Source organism: Panthera leo, chromosome B2 (genome assembly GCF_018350215.1).
Source record: "Panthera leo isolate Ple1 chromosome B2, P.leo_Ple1_pat1.1, whole genome shotgun sequence".
Taxonomy (NCBI): Eukaryota; Metazoa; Chordata; class Mammalia; order Carnivora; family Felidae; genus Panthera; species Panthera leo.
In genome coordinates, this window is record NC_056683.1 from 5,319,765 (window position 1) to 5,336,556 (window position 16,792).

The 16,792-nt window shown below is 40.9% G+C and overlaps 1 protein-coding gene across 1 annotated transcript in view; it reads right to left on the reverse strand.

Moving 5' to 3' along the window:
• Positions 1 to 12,459, reverse strand: part of MRS2 (magnesium transporter MRS2) — a 34,217-nt gene extending 21,758 nt beyond the window's left edge. The window contains exons 1-4 of the mRNA XM_042937773.1: positions 12,185 to 12,459; positions 10,368 to 10,441; positions 6,822 to 6,858; positions 5,485 to 5,597 (exon numbers count right to left, since the gene is read on the reverse strand). Coding sequence (XP_042793707.1) covers positions 5,485 to 5,597; positions 6,822 to 6,858; positions 10,368 to 10,441; positions 12,185 to 12,356 — 396 coding nt within the window. The 5' untranslated portion in view covers positions 12,357 to 12,459. The remainder of the gene's footprint in view (positions 1 to 5,484; positions 5,598 to 6,821; positions 6,859 to 10,367; positions 10,442 to 12,184) is intronic.
• Between the last annotated feature and the right edge of the window lie 4,333 nt (positions 12,460 to 16,792).

Here is a 16,792-nt window from a genome sequence, read left to right on the forward strand (position 1 = left end):
GTAAAGAATGGGTCCAAACTTAAATGACCATCAACTTAATACAGACTGCAAAAGACGTTGTATATAAACCTAATGATAACCAGAAATCAAAACCAGTGATATGAAAAAAATAAAGAGAAAAGACTCCAAGTATATCACGAAAGAAACCCAGCAAACCATGAAAGAAAGAAAGGATCAGAGAAAATCTTCAGAAACAACCACAAATCATATAAATGGCATAAATACATTATTTTGAATGTAAATGAACTACACACTCCAATCAAAAGACACAGAGTAACAAAATGGATTAAAAAAAAAAAAGACCAATCTATATGCTGTCCATAAGAGATGCATTTTAGCCCTAAAAACACATGCAGATCAAAAGTGAGGGGGTGGAAATATTTGTCAAGCACATGGAAGTGAAAAGAAAGCTGGGATAGCAATATTTAGATCACATAAAATAGATTTTAAGAATGTAATTGGGGCACCTGGGTGGCTCACTCTGTTGAATGCCCGACTTTGGCTCAGGTCACAATCTCGTGGTTCATGAGTTTGAGCCCTGCATCAGGCTCTGTGCTGACAGCTTATAGCCTGGAGCCTGCTTTGAGTTCTGTATCTCCTCTCTCTGCCCCTCCCCTGCTCACACTCTGTCCCTATCTCTCAAAAATAAACAAACTTAAAGTTTTCAAAAACAAACAAAAACAAAAACGAAGACTGTAATAAGAGACGAAGAGGGACACTATATAATTATAAAAGGGACAATCCAACAAGAAGATGTAACAATTATAAATATTAACGCACCCAACATGGAAGCAACCAAATACATAAAATAGTTAAACATAAAGGAACTAAGTGAGAATAATACAATAACAATAGGGGACTTTAACACCTTACTTATATCAATGGACAGATCATCCAATCAGAAAATCAACAAGTTAGGTGATGGGCATTGAAGAGGGAATCTTTTGGGATGAGCACTGGGTGTTGTATGGAAGCTAATTTGACAATAAATTTCATATATTAAAAAAAAAAAAAAAATCAACAAGGAAACAATGGCTTTTTTTTTTTTTTTTTGAGAAAAAGAGAGAGAGGCAAAGAGAGAGAATCCCAAAAGGGGCAGAGAGAGAGAGAATGAAGAGAGAGAGAGAGAGAGAGAGAGAGAGAGAGAGAGAGAGAGAAAGAAACAGGGCTCGAGATTACCTGATGTGGGACTCAAATTCATGAACCATGAGATCACAACCTGAGCCGAAGTCAGATGCTTATTGACTGAGCCACCCAGCACCTGGAAACCATGGCTTTGAATAACACACTGGACGGCATGGATTTAACAGATATATTCAGAACATTCCATCCTAAAACAGCACAATACACATTCTTTCCAAGTGCACATGGAACATTCTCCAGAATAGATCACATATTAGGCAAAAAAAACAAGCTTCAACAAATTGAAAAAGATCAAATTCATACCATGCATCTTTTCTGACCATAACACTATGAAACTAGAAATCAACCATAAGAACAAACCTGGAAAGAACACAAATACATGGAGGTTAAATAATATGCTACTAAACAATGAATGGTCAAACAGGAAACAAAAGAAGAAATAAAGTACATGGAAACAAGTGAAAATGAATACACAATGGTCCAAAATCTTTCGGATGCAGCAAAAATGGTCCTAAGAGGGAAATATACAGCAATACAGGCCTGCCTGAAGAAGCAAGAACAATCTCAAATAAACAACCTAACCTTACACCTGAAGAAGCTAGATAAAGACTAACAAAGCCTAAAGCCAGCAGAAAAAAGGAAATAAAGATTAGACCAGAGAGAACCATAAGCCAGTAGTATCTCTGTGAACACAGATGCGAAAATCCTCAACAAAATACCAGCAAACCAAATTCAACAATAAATCAAAACAATCATTTACTATGATCAAGTGGAAATTATTCCTGGGATGCAAGGGGGATTCAATATTTGCAAATCAATCAACATGATACATCACATCCACAAGAGAAAGAATAAAAACCATACGATCATTTCAACAGATGCAGAGAAAGCATTTGACGAAGTACAACATCCATGATAAAAATCCTCCACAAAGTAGGTTTAGAGGGAACATACCTCAACATAATAAAGGCCATATATGAAAAACTCACAGCGAACGTCATCCTCAATGGTGAAAAACTGAGAGCTTTTCCACTAAGATCAGGAACAAGAATGTGCTTGCTCACCACTTTTATTCAACATAGTACTGGAAGTCCTAGCCACAGCAATCAGACAACAAAAAGAAATAAATTATCCAATTTGGCAAGGAATAAGTAAAACTTCCACTATTTGCAGATGATGTGATACTACATATAGGAAACCCTGAGGACTCCACCACAAAACTGCTAGAGCTGATACACGAATTCAGTAAAGTCGCAGGGTACAAATCAATGTAAAGAAATCTGTTCCATTTCTATACACTGATGATGAAGCAGCAGAGACAGAAATTAGGGAAAAAAAATCCCATTTACAATTGCATGAAAAATAATAAGATACTGGGGCACCTAGGTGGCTCAGTAAGTTGAGGGTCCAACTTCAGCTCAGGTCATGATCTTATGAGTTTGAGTCCCACACTGGGCTCTATGCTGACAGCTCAGAGCCTAGAGCCTGCTTTGGATTCTATGTCTCCCCTCTCTCTGCCCTCTCCCCTGCTCTCTCTCTCACTCTCTCTCTCAAAATAAGTATTAAAAAATTAAAAAAAAAAAGATACCTTGGAATAAATGTAACCAAAGAGGTGAAAGACCTGTACTGGAAACTATAAAACACTGATGAAAGAAGAAATTCAAGACAACACAAAGAAATGGAAAGACATTCCATGCTCATGAACTGGAAGAATAAATACTGTTAAACTGTCTATACTACACAAAACAATCTGTACATTTAATGCAATCCCTATCAAAATACCAACAGCATTTTTCACAGAGCTAGAACAAACAGTCCTAAAATTTGTGCAGAACCACAAAAGACCCTGAAATAGCCAAAGCAATCTTGAAAAAGCAAAGCAAAACGGGAGGCATCACAATTCTGGATTTCAAGTTGTATTTCAAAGCTGCAATAGTCAAAACAGTAGGGTACTGGCACAAAAACAGACACACAGACCAACGGAACAGAACAGAAAGCCCAGAAATAAACACACAGTTATATAGTTAATTAATGTTTGACAAAGCAGGAAAGAATATCCAATGGGAAAGACAGTCTCTTCAACAAATGGTGCTGGGAAAACTAGACAGCAACATGCAAAAGAATGAAACTGGACCACTTTCTTACACCATACACAAAAACAAATTCAAAATGGATTAAAGACCTAAACATGAGACCTGAAACCACAAAGCCCCTAGGAGAGAACACAGGCAGTAAGTATCTTTTTTGCCATTGGCTATAGTAACATTTTTCTAGACATGTCTCTTGAGGTAAGGAAACAAAAACAAAAGTAAACTAATGGGACTACATCAACATAAAAAGCTCCTGCAGAGGAAACAATGAACAAAACCAAAAGGCAACCTATGGAATGAGAGAAGATATTTGCAAGTGACATATCCAACGAAGGGTTAGTGTCTAAAAGAACCTATAAAACTCAATACCCAAGAAACAAATAGTTCAAAGAAAAATGGGCAAAACACATGGGCAGACGTTTCTCCAAAGACATACAGATGGCCAACAGGCACATGAAAAGATGCTCATTATCACTTATTATTAGGGAAACACACATCGAAACTACAAGGAGATACCACCTCACACCTGTCAGAATGGCTAAAATCAACAACACAAAAAACAAGAGATGCTGGAGGAGAATGTGGAGAAAAAGGAACCTCATGCACTGTTGGCGGAAATGCAAACTGGTGCAGCCACGGTGGCAAACAGTGCGGAGGTCCCTCAAAAAGGTAAAAATAGAACTACCCTATGATCCAGCAATTGCACTACTAGGTATTCATCCAAAGAATACAAAAATACTGATTTGAAGAGATACATGTGCTGCTATGTTTATAGCAGATTATTTACAATAGTCAAGATATGGAAGCAGCCCAAATATCTGATTGATGAGTGGATAAAGAGATGAGACATATACATATATTATTCAGCCATAAAAACTAATGAAATCTTGCCATCTGCAAAGATATGGATGGAGCTGAAGAGTATAATGCTAAGTGAAGTAAGTCAGAGAAAGACAAATACCCTGTAATTTCACTCCTATATGGAATTTAAGAAAGAAAGAAAAAAGGAGCAAAGGGGGAAAAAAAAGAGACAAACCAAGAAACTAAGATTCCTTAACTATAGACAACAAACTGATGGTCACCAGAGGGGTAGGTGGGTGGAGGGATGGGGACAACAGGTCATGGGGATTAAGGACTGCACTTGTCATGATGAGCACTGGTGATTAAAGTAAAAATTTTTTAAAAAATCAATAAAAATGTTCCTGGTATTTTCACAGGGATTGCATTAAATCTGCAGATTGCTTCTGGAGGTCTGGACATTTAATCCACGAGCATGGAATATCTTTCCATGTTTTCATGTCATCTTGAATTTCTTTTATCAATGTTTTATTTCTAGGTATTTTATTATTTTTGGTATTATTATTACTACTTCTGATACAATTGTAAACGGGACTGTTTAATTTCTCTACTACTTTGTTATTAGTGTACAGAAATGCAATGGATTTCTGTCTGTTGATCTTGTATCCTGTGATTTACTGAATTCACATATCAGTTCTTGTTTTTTGGTGGACAAAGATACTTTTTTAAAGGGTTCTAGCTATCAATAACAAAAGTGAAGAATATTTTCTGAAGACTGCTTCCATTATTAGTTTTTTTAAAAATTCTAGTTAAAACGACAGAAATCTGCCATCAAAGACTTTTTAAAGAAAGCAAGTCTCATGTCTACTGGAGGGCCAATACCATTGAGAACCATGTCTCATCTATTTCTGAACTCTAGACATTAGCCCATCCAAATTACATAGGTTCAAATTTATTCTGAATCACTAAGGAAAATTACATTGTATTTAGTGTACTCTGAGTAGACAGGGGAAGACTTTGTTTTAGAAAGCTTTCTGTTAAAAATTTAAGTTAAGATTATAAATTTTAAGGGATATTCCTGGGCTATTTGAAGTACCAGAATATATGTTCTTGGTGGCTAAAGTTATGCTATGATGACACAGAACTGTATACAACTGAAAATGTCTATTATAATCAAGATTCTTTCTCCTACCATTTCAGAAACTAGAAACCAAATTCCAACAGCGAGAATAGAGACTACAGTCAGAACTCTTCCAACACAAAATAGAGCAAGAGTCATGCCTGCTGAACATATGTACAGAACCCACGGAAGAGTTACGCTCATAATGACATGTTATGTTATCAAGTACCCTACGTCTCACACATCCATTGTCAGTACAAAGGTACTTTTCACCTAGATACTGATCAAGACAGCTAGGAAGCAGGAAAGGACGATGGCATAAAAACCCTTTACCTCCATTCTCATGATAATTCTATTGTTTCTTGTTGTGATGCTCATCACATGCTGAAACCTCAAATCTCTGGCTTGAAGACCTAATTCTTGATATAAGTCAGTTTTCTTCTTTTCTATAAAAGATTTTTAACAAAAAGAGTGGGCCAAACCAATAAAGTGAGGAGGTTAGTTTTGTATCAGAGCACCCCTCCCACCACCAAGATCACTTTCTACTACCAGAAACAAGCCAAAATTAGTCTTTTTAATGGCCATTTTAGCCTCAAAACAAATTCAAGTAAATTTGGTCAAACTCTAATAATTCTTTTTTGGTCTTATCCATACTTCATAAAATGTCTTTGTACATAGAAGCCCCCGGGGACCAAAATAACCACAGCCATACATGATTAGGACTTATGGTATCGATTTCAAGCTCTAGAGATGGACCATCTTTTTTTGTTTTTTGTTTGTTTTTTTTTTCATACATATTGTAAAGAACTACATTTCCTGTTTTCTATCTTCAGTATTTTAAATCTGTGAAGAGATAATTCAACTTTCTTGGTTCTTGGACTAACAGAAAATGAGAAAATAAAGTCAGTTTTTCACTAGATTCTCCTACCTGAAAACTAAACTTATTACCTAAGAGAAAGCATGATGGATGGAGAAACTCAAGAAACGATATGGTTACAGTAGCATCTGTACTTGTAGCGTCAAATCACACCTGTGACAGAGCTCGAAGTACAACAGTCATTTGAAGGACATAATGAGCAAAACACACCCAAAATATCCCACCAGGATCTCAGCAATGGGAGGGACAGGATCATGGGGTTGGAAGCACATGAGAGATCCGCGGCCTGCATCTGAGGTCAGACAGTAAAGCGATGCTTAGTTTCATTTTAAAAAGTAACTGTCCATCAGCAGCAGAGTCCGTCTAGTGCCCTGTCCTTCCCGTCTTCTGTCACCCATTGCCACTGCAATGTCAATAGTATTCTGTAAGTCTGTCTTACATGTGGAACAGAAGATGTGTATGTGGACTAGGGCAGTGAAAGGGAGACTAAAGAGAAATTAAATGCACTTCAGCTGCATACCAGCCTCTGCTCTCAAAATATCCCTTTAACATCCGGTTAGAGAGGAAGTGGCTCCTGACAAAAAAACAAAAACCAGTTCTGGGAGAATTGTCCAGGTACTGCCAGTTCCAATTAGGACAGATGGACAAATGCTGAAGACACATCTCTTTCAATATACCCACATACGCAAAGAAAATCCTACTCAAAACACTACAATTTTTTAATTTCCATCAGATTCATTCACTCACTGATTAAAAAAGAAAAGTAATTTACAAGAAAATTAAACATACTCACCAAAAGAAGTAACGTTTCCCTCTTTGTCAAATTTTGTCTGAAGAAAGATAATAAAAACAAAATATTATTTTCTCCCAAATGAGTGGACTATTTATAGTATTATACCATATGGTATTATACCTCCCAAATACAAAAAAAAAAAAAAAATGCACAGATAAACCATAACAGCTTCTTTAGGTTAAATTCAGTTAGGAGTTAAGGTTTAAAAGAATCTCTTTAATTTGCTAGGATAAATGTGACCTTGGATTAACTTTCTGTCTTGGTTCCACTGGAAATCTGATAAAGGAGTATCAATGTGTCATAGGCAACATTGCTTCTGGTAAAAACGCCTGATACCTGCTAGACCGCACAGGACCAGGAAGACTGTGGACAAATTAGAAACCTCGTGGGAAGCCAGGGCTCTGCTTTTCCTGGAGCATATGGTTGCTCTCGTAACTGGCCGCGTTCCTTGCGGAAGCCCTGGATGGGCCCTGGAGCTGGTTATAGGAGACACCGGCACTACAAGGTGTGGGGATTCTGAGCCAAGGTGTAACTCATACCCACCTTTAAGAACATCGACTCCTTGTACCTGAGCTGTCACATGGGGTCCAGAGAAGCTGCTGGATGGCTGCAAGGGCTTCTTTTGAAGAGGACACATCTGACGCTGCCCTTCTGTGTTTCCTATCCTTCATCCTTCTGAGTAGACTGAGACCAACTGTGGCTCATCTTGTGAATCTAAGGATCTACTGGAGGCTATCAAGTGTCTCTGGTGAGTGTAGGGGAATCAGTAACGATTTACTGAAAAGGCCTCTTCTGCTAGTTTGAAGAGAGGACACAATGCAGAAAATCTACCTATTTCCCAGAAAGCAGAGGGAACATTTTTCTACAATACTTGTCCACAAGTACAGAATACTTGTCAAGTTTGAATGTGTCAAATAACATTTAATGAATCACTATGTACTAGGCTGCACTAATTACTGTTAAATATGCATTTCCAGAAAGACCCTAAGATATAGTTGAAGAAACAAATGCTGGGTTATTACCATGGAAGCGTATGCATGCTGTGTTAACAGCAAAAGAACAACATCCCACAGTATATATTTTAGCTGGTTTCTCATGAGCAAGGTAAGATCAACATAAATATGAGTACCATAAGCCATCAAAGGGCAAATTTACATCAAAAGGAACTATTTTGTGTAATACAGACTAGGTTTCCTTAATTTCACAAATACACATGCCAGCTGAAGAAAGTTTGAAAATAAAGTAAAATAAAACTAATCACCCCAAATGACAAATTTTAGAGAAAGCCATGCCAATATTTTACTAAACGTTCTCCCAGCCTTTTTCCTCTTCAATATATTCATGTTACACACACTTCTTTGCAGTCGTGCCTCCTTTTCCAACTTAACGATATATGAATATTTTTGCAGGTCAATATTCACCATTTTTTCTTTAATATTTTGATAAAGATCATACAAACTATGATTTAAAAAAATGTTTATCGGGGCACCTGGGTGGCTCAGTCGGTTAAGCGGCCAACTTCGGCTCAAGTCATGATCTCGCGGTCCGTGAGTTCGAGCCCCGCGTCGGGCTCTGTGCTCACAGCTCAGAGCCTGGAGCCTGTTTCAGTTTCTGTGTCTCCCTCTCTCTGACCCTCCCCCGTTCATGCTCTGTCTCTCTGTCTCAAAAATAAATAAACGTTAAAAAAAATTTTTTTAAATAAAAAAATGTTTATCTTATAAAGTAACATAACCTAGAAAATGAGCTGATTAGTGAGCTTTCCTTTCAAATAGTATCAACTGATTTTCTTAAGTTTTTTTGGTACACAATGATTTCACCTGCAAAGAACCTTCTTTCAGTATTTAACTTCTGAATTTATTCTTAAAAAATTTTTTTAATGTTTATTCTTGAGAGAGAGAGAGAGAGAGAGAGAGATTGTGAATGGGGGGAGGGGCAGAGAGGGAGGGAGACAGAATCTGAAGCAGGCTCCAGGCTCTGAGCTGTCAGCACAGAGCCCAACGCGGGGCTCAAACTCACAGACCATGAGATCATGACCTGAGCTGCAGTCAGACGCTTAACTGACTGAGCCACCCAGGCACCCCTGCTTCGTACAGTTTATAAAGAAAAGTTCTTATGTTCATAAACCTGAATAATGATGATGATAATGGCTAATATATATCAAGCGCTTACCATGTGAGGCACTATTTTAATGGTTTTATGCCTCTTCCTTATTGGTGTATAGAGATGCAACAGACTTCTGCACCTTGATTTTATATCCTGTGACTTAGTAAATTTATGTGTTAATTAGTTCTAGCAATTTTTGGGTGGAGTCTTTCAGGTTTCCCACCTAGAGTACCATGTTGTCTGCAAATAGCGAAAGCCTGACTTCTTCCTTGCTGATTTGGATGCCTTTTATTTCTTTTTGTTGTCTGATTACTGAGGCTAGGAGTTCCGGTGCTGTATTAAACAGTAATGGTAAGAGTGGACATCTGTGTCTTATTCCTGAATCTTAAGGGTTTCACACACAGTTGAGAGTTAATTTGAACTTCACCAGGTACTATTACCCCCAGTGTATACCAATGAGAAAACTAAGGCACAAAAATGTTATCACACCTTGTCCAAGTCTGCCCAGTTAACAGAGGTAGAGCTGAGTTCTGAATTTAGGAATGCTCGTTCAGAACAGGCACATTATTTTTTTTAAATTCAACTGTTGTTTTGAAAAAGGTAAAGCCCTACAAAAAAACCTACAATATCTTACAACCAAATCCTGTGCAACTTTCACCTAGAGTCCTCTTTTGCTACGATTTTGCCCCAATGGCCTACTTCTCTTTCTTAGATACGTGTCTGTGATACACATTATTCTTATTATTTTACTCATTTTCCCCCCTGAATCATTTCAGATCATCGCAGAGATCATGAACCTTTAAAGCATACACTCTTGGGGCACCTGGGTGGCTCAGTCGGTTAAACGTCCGGCTTCAGCTCGCTCGGGTCATGATCTCGCGGTCCGTGAGTCCGAGCCCCGCGTCGGGCTCTGTGCTGACAGCTCGGAGCCTGGAGCCTGCTTCAGATTCTGTGTCTCCCTCTCTCTCTGCCCCTCCCCCATTCATGCTCCGTCTCTGTCTCAAAAATAAACGTTAAAAAAATTTTTTTTTAAAAAAGCATACACTCTTAAACACTACACTTTTCGTTTCCACGTGCTTCTGCATATATTATATTGTATAGCACGGGTTCAAGCCCCTGTATGGCGAACAGCCTTCAAGGACTTCTAAACATATTCACGGGGAAATCTTGAGGAGGCAGTGAGGAGCTGTGATTTGAGTGACCAGTTCTACTATCAAAAGAAGACCTCCACATTCAACACCGAAGTTTCAAGGCTGCTCTTAAGCAAATCTAGCTGGCACTCAGGTCACCAAACAAAACACAAAGATGACATGACTTACAAGTATAATGATTCACTATGAAACAAAAAATAAGTATTATCTTGGCTGACCAGTCCACCCCAGTTAACTTAATAAGTACAGGAAGTACCTTCTGTAAGTTATCAAATGTACCATCCATACTCACCACAGTAAACACCGGGGCTACGCTGGCTAAAGTGGCTTGAGAGACATCAGAAGTTCTAAACCGGTGCATTTCACCTGAAGAATAAATCAGGGAATTCTCTGTGGTCATACAACAGGTTTCAACGTATGGCTAAGATAGAGAGCTCTTATAGTATGCGGAAGTCTTCAGACTATTTTTTGGAAACATTTTTCCTAGAGGAATGAGGAATTCCTAGAGGAATGTCCCTTTTAACACTTGTAGGTGATTATATTAGATCTGGCATGGAATGATTTTTAAAAGTAATGGCTTAGGTGAGGTACTAGAATAATTTACAGATTCCAACCACCTTTTTTCTAATGATTACTGCTGTCTCAGAGTTGAATGCACAAACGTATAACACTGTTCTGAGATTAAAAGAAAATGTCCATCTTTTTTTGCAGAATTTAAAAAGGCTTCTCATGAAAATTATATTGGTAGACGTATCTTAGAAAACAGATTGCAAGTAAAACCCGTTTCAGCATTCTAGGATCAGGATTATTGGATCTCTAAGTCATGAAACCTATAGATTTTACTTCCATGTATTAACTTTTCCACACATATACTTTACACAGTAAATACTTATGTGATAACCCATTGGACTGGAATGCAGATCCCATACTCAGAAGATAACCCAATGAATTGGAATGAAAACAAATCCTTATTCGAAAATAAATCTATTTAAAACATGTAATTAGACTGAGTTGCAGTGAGTTCTGAAGAATAACCATGTCGATTTAATGACACAAAGGATGCTGTATTCAAAATACCAAAAAGGAATGGGAAGAAGGTGTAAAAAAAATTACCAATTATTTTACACTTCCAAAGTAATCACACGGACTCCACAGAATGTGGAGACACAGTCTCCTTTCCCATCTTATTCTTTCCCATTACATACACTTAGTGACTCATGTAATTGTTAGCATCTGGGGCTTGTTGTTTCCCCTTTACAAAATACAAATTATAAGAGTCAGGTGAATAAAAGTAAAAGAGCAATAATAAATCAGCATTTGCTAATCAACCACAAGTTAGATAAAGTGTTTCCAAATTGGCGATTGTGAATCTCAACGTTTGTCCTAAAACATCAGATGGGCTGAAACTGGGATCCCGAGCATTATTAAAGGAGGGAAAATGCGATGTACCCGAATACAGACTCCCTGTTGAGCGTGGGGAAGGACGTGGTGATGGCGAGTTGTACTTCAGAAAGCTTTTGAGAAGAAAACTGAGAAAACTTAACTAGAGGGCAGCGCAATACTTTTGAGGAACCATACATTGTAACGTCGCTCGTTTCTGAGTATTCTCACCCACATTCTCACACTTGGGGAAATGTGATCATTATGCTGTATCACGTGGTGAAAACATTAACAGCTCCAATTCCTCCTCCTCGCCATTGCTCGGACCCCTGTGACTGTCACACTGCACTGGAAACTAAGAGCTTCCTCGGGAGCAACTCTTACTACGAAGTCTCCCAAGTTTTCAGCCTTATTTATAGGTGCGTCCCCATTCCTCACTTGAGCAATGGGAAAAGGGTTACCAGTGTCCATCAGGAAGGGAAAGAAGACTGGAAAAGAAAGTAACAGACAATTATTTCAGGCTTCAGAGCTACCATATAAGGAATTAGGGAGAAATTCTCAAGAACATTCTTCCTCCTGGAGCACTGCAGAGGGAGGGTTGCAGCGAGGGGCGTGGGGACCTCGGCGCTGGGCGGACCCGGGGCTGAGGCCTGCGCAGGGTCGGACGGTCGGGTCAGGGCCCTGAAGTCGACGCAAGATCGGCGTCCAGGGCCGCGGAGAGGGCCGTACCTGCCACTGGGGGCCGGCGGGGCCCGCACAGCGGCGCGGCCCGGCTCCGCCCGAGGATGTGGGCCGCGCGGCCGCAGGCGGCAACTGGGCGCGCCCCAGGCGTCAGGCCCTGGGCCAGAGCGCACAACGTGCGCCGGGGCAGGAGCCGGCTCAGGCTCCGCAGGCGATCCATGGTGCTTGAGCGAGCAGGAGGTGACAGCAACACCCCAACCCCTCATGCCGGACGCTGGCGGGTCGGCCGGCAAGACGCGGCCCCGCGCGGGCGCTTTAAAGAGCGACGGCTGCGTACGGCGCATGCGCGGGTGGCGCCGCGCCTGCACCTCCTCTCCCGCGCATGCTCGGAAGGTGACTTTGGGCAGGCTCCTTGAGTCCCTTGGCCAATCAGAGTTCGCGTCCCTTACGAGGCAAGTCGCGGGGGGTGGGGGGTAGGTGGGCGGGGCGCGCTTACCTGCGCCACCCCAGCTGCGGAGCCGGCGCTTAACCTCTGCGACCTTGCAGAGGTCAGGCTGGAGCGTAAAGGGTGGGTCGTTGCTAGTGATTGGTGATGGTTGGATGTGAAGAAATACACGACCATAATGCTTTGCCGTTTCTGGAGCGTCTTCGTACTGAGGATCAGATAGGCAGTTTGGAAGTGAGGAACTTATACCCCGTTCCTAACTCAATTCATATTTAAGTGTATTGTAGCAGAAACAACTGTCATATGGAATGACGGACTAAACTTGTGCTGGTGAAGATGGAAGCACATAAACTCACAAGATTTACACTCTGTATTTAATCAACTGTAAGATAGTATCAATTCCAAGGTAGCATTATTTTATGTACCAGCAAGAAAGAAAAAGTGCTGAGAAATTATGCTTTCTATCATTTTAAGGCTCATCCCAATTTCAGTCTTTTTTTTTTTATTATTCATTTTGAGAGAGAGAGCCTGTGCACATGCACAGGCTAGCCAGTGGGAGAGGGTCAGAGGGAGAGAGAGAGAGAGAGAGAGAGAGAGAGAGAGAGAGAGAATATGAATGAATCCCAAGCAGGCTCCACACTGTCAGTGCAGAGCCCCACATGGCTCCATTCCATGAACAATGAGATCATGACCTGAGCTGAAATCAAGTCCAAGGCTTAACCAGCTGAGCCACCCAGGTGCCTCCCAATTTCAGTCTTTATTTAAAAAGTGGGTTTTAGAAGTGATTAAATACAGTATATGTGTATATATATATTTTTTAATGTTTATTTTGAGGGAGCATGCCTGTGTACAAGCAGGGGAGGAGCAGAGGGAGAGAGAGAGAGAGAGAGAGAGAGAGAGAGAGAGAATTCCAAGCAGCCCCCATGCCCAGCCAGGAGCCCCACTAGTGGCTTGAACTCATCACTGAGGGATCAGGACCTGAGCCGGTAGCAAGAATCAGAAGCTCAATGAACTGAGTCACCCTGGCACCCAGTATATATATATATATATTATATATATATATATATATATATATATATATATATAATATATATATATATATATGCATATTTTTAAAGCGTGAGTTAGTAGACTTGTGCCTTCCAGAGTAGTAACACAAGACAGACACGAGCTTCACAGATTCCCAATCACTCTGTATAAACACAGAACAATGGAGAACTTTTTGTTTTTTCTGTAGGGTATTGGGAATGAAGCTGAATCAGGAAGCCAGCAGACAGAAGACTTCACAGAAGAGGGGGTGTTTGACTTCAGCACTGAGAGCAAAGGATCACATCAAGCCTTAAAATCTGGAAAGAACGTACCTCACAGATTTTTCATTTTACTAAGCGCTTCAGTGATGAAACAGTTCTTCCTAAAACACGCCTTCAGAGACCTTTCTTTGAGACAATGTGTGATAATTCTTTTAAAAAAACTTGACCCCCCCCCAGCTCAATGAGACAGCTCTGTTTAAGATGGCCTTGCAGAGCCTTAGAAAAGCTCTGGGAAATGGCCAGACACATCACCTTGCCATTCATGTCAAGGGTTTGGGATTTAACCTGAGAAGGGTAGGCGCCATAGGGGGACTTCAATGAGCAGCGAGGTAAAGATCTGAGGTATGTTTAAATGGATGATTCTGTGTGGGGAAGAGATTACAGAGAGTCAAGTGTGGAGGCAGAGAGATGGCAATGATGGTTTGTGCCAAGATGGAGATGGGAGACAGGGCGAGCTTGGTCCTATATATTGAAGACTAGTTGACAAGATTTGCAGATGGGATGTAAGCAAAGAGGCATAGAAGTTGACTACTTTTTTTTTTTTTTTTTTTGCCTAAACAACTGGGCAATCATGATGGCATCTAGTGAGAGGGAATTTGAGAGCGGAGAAAGTTGGAGATCAGGTTATGGCATTGTGTTTGATTCTGGACATGCTAAATCAAATATCTAAGCACTGATATCAAGTGAGCAGTCTGGAGTTTGGGGGAGATGTTGGTGCTAACATATACATTGGGAGCTGTGTAGAGGTATTTAAAGCCATGAGACTGGGTATGATCTCTTAGGAAGCGAGACAGCAAAGAGAAAAGTTTCTATGATTGAGCCCTAGATCCTCCAGCATTTAATCGTCGAAAAAAGAGGTGGATCCAGCAGAAGAGTATGAGAAGGGGTGGCCAGGAAGGAGGAGTAAAATCAGAGGGTGGAATCCTTGAAGCAAAGTGAAGAAAGTGTTTCAAGAAAGAGGAAGTGCTCAATTACGTCAGATGCTACTGACAGGTAAGATGAGAAATGGGAATTGCTTATGTTGGAAGTGACACTGGAGTTTCCTGGTGATCTTGACAGGAGCAGTTTCCGTAGAGGGAGGGATTGGGGTCTGAATAGTCATCTTCCTATTCAGCCCAAGCCGTGACAAGATCCCAGAAGACTTCTGCACCTATATGACAATTTAGCCTTAAGTTTGTTTTTTTTTTAAGTTCATTTACTTTGAGAGAGAGAGCAAGCAGGGGAGGGGTAGAGAGAGGGAGAGGGAGAGAGAGACAAGCCCAAGCAAGCTCCACGCTGTCAGCACAGGGCTCAAACTTGAGAACCGTGAGATCATGACCTGAGCCGAAATTCAGAGTTGGACGCTTGACTGACTGAGCCACCCAAGCACCCTGCCTTAAGTTTCTTTAATCTCTTTTCTCACCTCTTGAGCTCCAAAGCATGTCGGTTACCTCATCCCCACCTCTGGATTGTATTCTTACCTAGAAATGTTTCATGTCAGGAAAGCCATACCAGTAACACACTCTCTGACACTAGCCTTCTGGAGGCTTTATGCCCACAGTTATATTTTCCCATCAGACCCTTGCTGGCTGTCCTCCCTTCTCTACCTAGCCTGGATTATGTAACTGACCATCTGAAACCTTTATGACTTAGTACTTGGAATGTGTAGCTTTCAGGGGTGTAATCCTAGAAACTACTTTATTTTTGTCCCTCCAATCCTGCTGAGTGGGGCTAGTCCTTCTCCAGCCTCTTGAAAACTTGGGTAGGTCCCATGACTCTTCTGGTCCCTTGGCCCTATGTTCACTCTGTTATCAATTCAGTAATTGAAAACGTCCACTCCATATACCAATTTCAATTCAGTAATTTGCAGTATCAGACCCCTTATACTAATCACAGCTGCAATCTTCATTCAAAGAAAGGACTTGGTACCTCTCTCCTTGTTGGGTCTGGAGGCAAACAAGAATTTTTGGTGTGGATAGAGATTTTGGACAGCTCCCCCAACCCCTTCCCACTCCTTTTCTTACTCCATGGCTGCCATTTCTGACTCTGCTGGGGCAGTGAAGCCAAGTTAGAATGAACGAGTCTTTGACTGAAAGGCAGCATCGTGCTCTCTATAGGCAGGGCAGATATTGAAGCTGACCCCATTGAGGGCATGTCCACGGGTTCTCTGGAAGACCTTCCCCTCTTCCCTCCAGGCCCATTTGGTTGCCAGTCCTTTGATGCAGACAGTGACCCTCCTGATCACTTGCAAATTCTGCCTCTTCTTGCCTCAAATGACCAGGCTCCTCTTTTCCCAACCTGCTGCTCTTTTGGGCAGGATCCTTTAAAAAGCAACCCAGACTGATTTCCCATTGTCACATGTTCACCCCAGGATTCATGCACCATTAGAAGGGAGCACAATTACTTCCCCAGCATAGAGCTGCTATCCTTTGCTTAGGTACAAGCCTGTGACATCTTCAAGCTCTCAGAGTGATCTTAAGATGTCCCTCTCAATAGACTTGAAGTGAGTGGTAAGCACTCTCCTTACCCCTTTCTCTGGAAGTGTTTCTAAATCTTCCACACCATGTCTGGCCTCAGTCTTCAGTCTTCTGATCCTTTGACATCTTCCACCTGGGTGAGAGGTCCACCTGTGTAGTGGCTTCTCTATAAATTCCCTTCAGAAGTTGGTAACTGACCTTGGTGCTGGTACCCTATCTTGGCACTTCAGCGGAAACACCTACGTTCCTCAGCACCCTCGATCCTTTGCACTTCTTTTATTCATTAATGAAGTTATTTATTTCACAAGTACTTGCTGAGCATGACAATGTGCCAAGTGTTATTTTAGGTTCTGGGGTAAATGCGTGAAGGAAACAAAGTACCTGTCTGTAGTGAGTAGAATGCTGCCCGCCCCCCCCAAATTTATGTTCGCTCGGAACCTCAGAA